Genomic DNA, 3,484 nt, shown 5'->3' with positions numbered 1-3,484 from the left:
TGTTTTATCAATTAATCCTGGATGTCAGGCACTTACTGTGATATACCTTGAAAGCAAGAAAAAGACTTGAGTCAATATTAAAGAAGATCTTAAGGAAAAATACAAAAATTGCAATAGTAGTTTATGAGAGGTGAGTTTTCATTTATGAATACTAATTTTGTGCTATCTATGACCGTTGACAGATTGTTCAACTTCACATCAGATGATCTGAGATGTGGTGCAGTCATTGCAACAGCACACACTGTTTTCTTTCAGAACAATGGTGTCACCTCAAATTATCTAATTGTCCTCTGGAAAACAGGGGTGAGATTGTTAACTAGCCCTTCTGTAATTTGACAAGAGCTCCTGATGAGTCTTAGAGATACCAAAATAAGTTAATTATAGTTTTAGAAGACAGAATTCACAATTTTATTATTATCTTTTTCTTGTGTATGCCTGGAGGAATTTTATGGAAAATCTATGTGTCTTATACCTCAAGATTTAACACAAGGCATGGCACGGTTCTTGTTCAATATAAGTTTTATCTCAATAAAGACAGTAGAGAGAGTGTGAGTGAGCAAAATAGTATGAATGAAGAAACTAGAAGCAAAAATGTTTGAATGCTCACTAGGACTTACAGTACCCATGTGGATAATTTCCCATTGATGTATAATTTCTCAAAATTCTGTATATGTCATGACCATTGGGAGGAATTGTTAAAGCCTACACTACAGGTTTTCATCTTCAGAGTTTAGGAAAACACGTCTGGTCTGTAAACAAGTAACTAGTATTAGTAGCACACTCTCGATTTCTTATTGTTGCTGCTGCTGCTCCACCCACTGATCCTCTCATTTTATTTCACTCCATAATTCATCAGACACATCAAAAGTATGGAAGAGCAAATAAAACAGTTATTACACAGTTCTTTCTACTGGGAGTATCAGATGATCCAGCCCTGCAGTCCCTTATCTTCAGCATCTTCTTGACCATGTACTTGGTTACCATTCTGGGAAATCTGCTAATTATCCTGGCCATAGTTTCTGAGAAACATCTCCAAAGTCCCATGTATTTCTTTCTATCGAACCTTTCATTCACTGACATATGTTTAGGTACAAACACAATCCCAAAGATGCTAATTAACATACAAGCGCAGGACAAGAGCATCACTTATACAGGATGCCTCACTCAGATCTGCTTTTTTTGGAATTTTGCTTTTTTTGAAAACTGTCTCCTAGCCATAATGGCCTTTGACCGTTATGTGGCTATTTGTCATCCCCTGAATTACACTGTCACAATGAACCCCCAGTTCTGTAGTCTGCTAATTCTGTTGTCTCAGTTAAGTAGCATTATGATTGGTCTACTTCTCAGTCTATTGCTCTTGGAGCTATCTTTCTGCACAGAACTGGTTATCCACAACTTCTTCTGTGATCTTGCTGAAGTCATCAAGCTTGCCTGTTCTGATCCCCTCATCAATTATATCCTGACATATGCTGTAGCTTTCATTTTTGGTGGCACAACTCTTTCTGGAATCATTTACTCTTACATTCAAATTGTCTCCTCAGTGTTTAGAAAACCATCACAGAAAGGAAGGTATAAAGCCTTTTCCACCTGTGGGTCACATTTGTTAGTTGTTTGCTTGTTTTATGGCACAGCTTTTGGGGTGTACATTAGCTCAGCAGTTACTGACTCACCCAGAAAGACTGCAGTGGCTTCGCTGATGTATTCTGTGGTCCCTCAAATGATGAATCCTTTTATATACAGCCTGAGGAACAGAGATATGAAGGAAGCTTTGAAGAAAGTCATTGGTAGGATATCATCTATTCTGTAATGTGCCATTTGCTTTGTCAATGGATATCTGCAAGTTCAAGTGTCAAGAATGTGTCACGATGAATCAGAATGCTTACTCCTCCATCAAGTCCTTCACAGAGACCACATGATATAAAAGAGAAGTTAATTTCAATTTATTTTTTATACCTAACTTTGCCTTCCTGTCCAGATATGTGAAATTTAATAAATAGTTTAAACCCTTTAAACACAGTTTCTTTGCTCACACCATAAAAATCAGAGCCGAAGGCCAAGGTCCTAGTTTTAGTCACTACACTGTATATAGGTATATAACTTTATTGTAAAAAATGAATTGTACATACAGAAAACATACATTGTATTTTAATACATGTATGCTTAGGTAATGTTTAAGTTTGGGCAATTGGCATAGACATCACTACAAATAGTTATTTCTTTTTGTTAAAAACATTCAAAATCTCCTCAATTCAAGACATTTCCTTGATTTTCTGTCAACTGTCCTTATCTTGTTATGCTATAGAAAATTGAAATTCATTTTCCTATTCAACTGACCCCTGTATTTATATATCTTATGTCCATTTGTGTGTCTTCCTTGGAGAAATTTCTATCCATACAATTTGTTCTTTTTTGAATTACAACACTTTTTGTGGTTGAGTGTTTTATATATTCTTAATAATGGGTGACATTTTTATGGATCAGTCTACAACATGAAAAAGGAGAGGGTAAGCATGTCATGAATTTGTAAATGAGGCCATGGTGGTATTTAGAAACGAATCTCTGCTCTACATTGTATGACAAGGGATATGACAGTGGAACTCCGGGCAGGTGCACAGTGCAACAGAGAGCTAAACATTTTCCCTAATTAAGTAATCAATGGGAAAAGTCAATGATAAAACATTGTCTTACTGAGGTCCCACTAGAATCCAACACACTTTGATTCAGCTTTTACAATTCATATAGATTATCTCAGTCATTTGAGAAGCTGAATTTTATTTTCCTCAGTAAGGACTCTTAGATTCTAAAAAAAGGGAACTGTAAGTCCAAAATTCACCCCAAATTAGAGGATTATATTTCTTTATAATGATCTCATTGTTACAAAGCATACAGGGTACAGGGCTCCGTGAGATGGATGATCTGATGGCTGTTTCTGCTTATGTTTCCAGCTGGTGGCAGAAGATGCAGGTGTCACATTAAGACATGATTCTCAGAGGTAGATAAAGCAGTGTCCTTCCTCCTATCAGTTGATAACAGAATCTCTTTTTGTCAGTCAGATGGTATCTCTATCATGAATTTTGTTATGTTCCTAAAGCAATGTTTCCCCATCCTCATTGTGTCTCTTGTGAAAATTAATTTGTATGACAAAGTAGTGAATGTTATTTATTTATGAACAGTCTCTTTGTACAAGAGTAGGATATCCTTGGACTGTATTTATTGTCCTTGGTTGTAAGTGCATGCTTTGCTAAAAAATGGACAGACAGAGAGGCACTGAAAAAAGGAGAGAATGTAACCAAAGAGACAGAAATTTCATTTAGTCAGTGAGTATTTGATGACTAGTTGGTGTATTTTTTGCCTCAGAAACAGCTCATATTTATAGAATCAACATCTTTTCTTATTCATTCAAAGTCATTAGAGTCTTGACTTCATTAAGATATAAATTTTGAAAGATTCTTTATCCTGGCTGTTATTCTCATCATTATGTTAT

The 3,484-nt window shown here is 35.7% G+C and overlaps 1 protein-coding gene across 1 annotated transcript; it reads left to right on the top strand.

The window, feature by feature from the left end:
• Nucleotides 1-967: 967 nt before the first annotated feature.
• Nucleotides 968-1,807, top strand: LOC109679847 (olfactory receptor 7G2-like). The gene has a single exon (XM_074058265.1). The coding sequence runs from the start codon at nucleotides 968-970 to the stop codon at nucleotides 1,805-1,807; it is 840 nt and encodes a 279-aa protein (XP_073914366.1).
• Nucleotides 1,808-3,484: the final 1,677 nt, after the last annotated feature.

This window comes from Castor canadensis, chromosome 16, assembly GCF_047511655.1.
Source record: "Castor canadensis chromosome 16, mCasCan1.hap1v2, whole genome shotgun sequence".
Lineage (NCBI taxonomy): Eukaryota > Metazoa > Chordata > Mammalia > Rodentia > Castoridae > Castor > Castor canadensis.
The sequence above is the reverse complement of the archived record's forward strand: the minus strand, read 5'-3'. Positions and strand labels throughout refer to the sequence as shown.

Excerpts from the sequence above, each read along its gene's own strand:
- LOC109679847 (XM_074058265.1), top strand. The coding sequence starts at position 968 with ATGTACTTGGTTACCATTCTGGGAAATCTGCTAATTATCCTGGCCATA.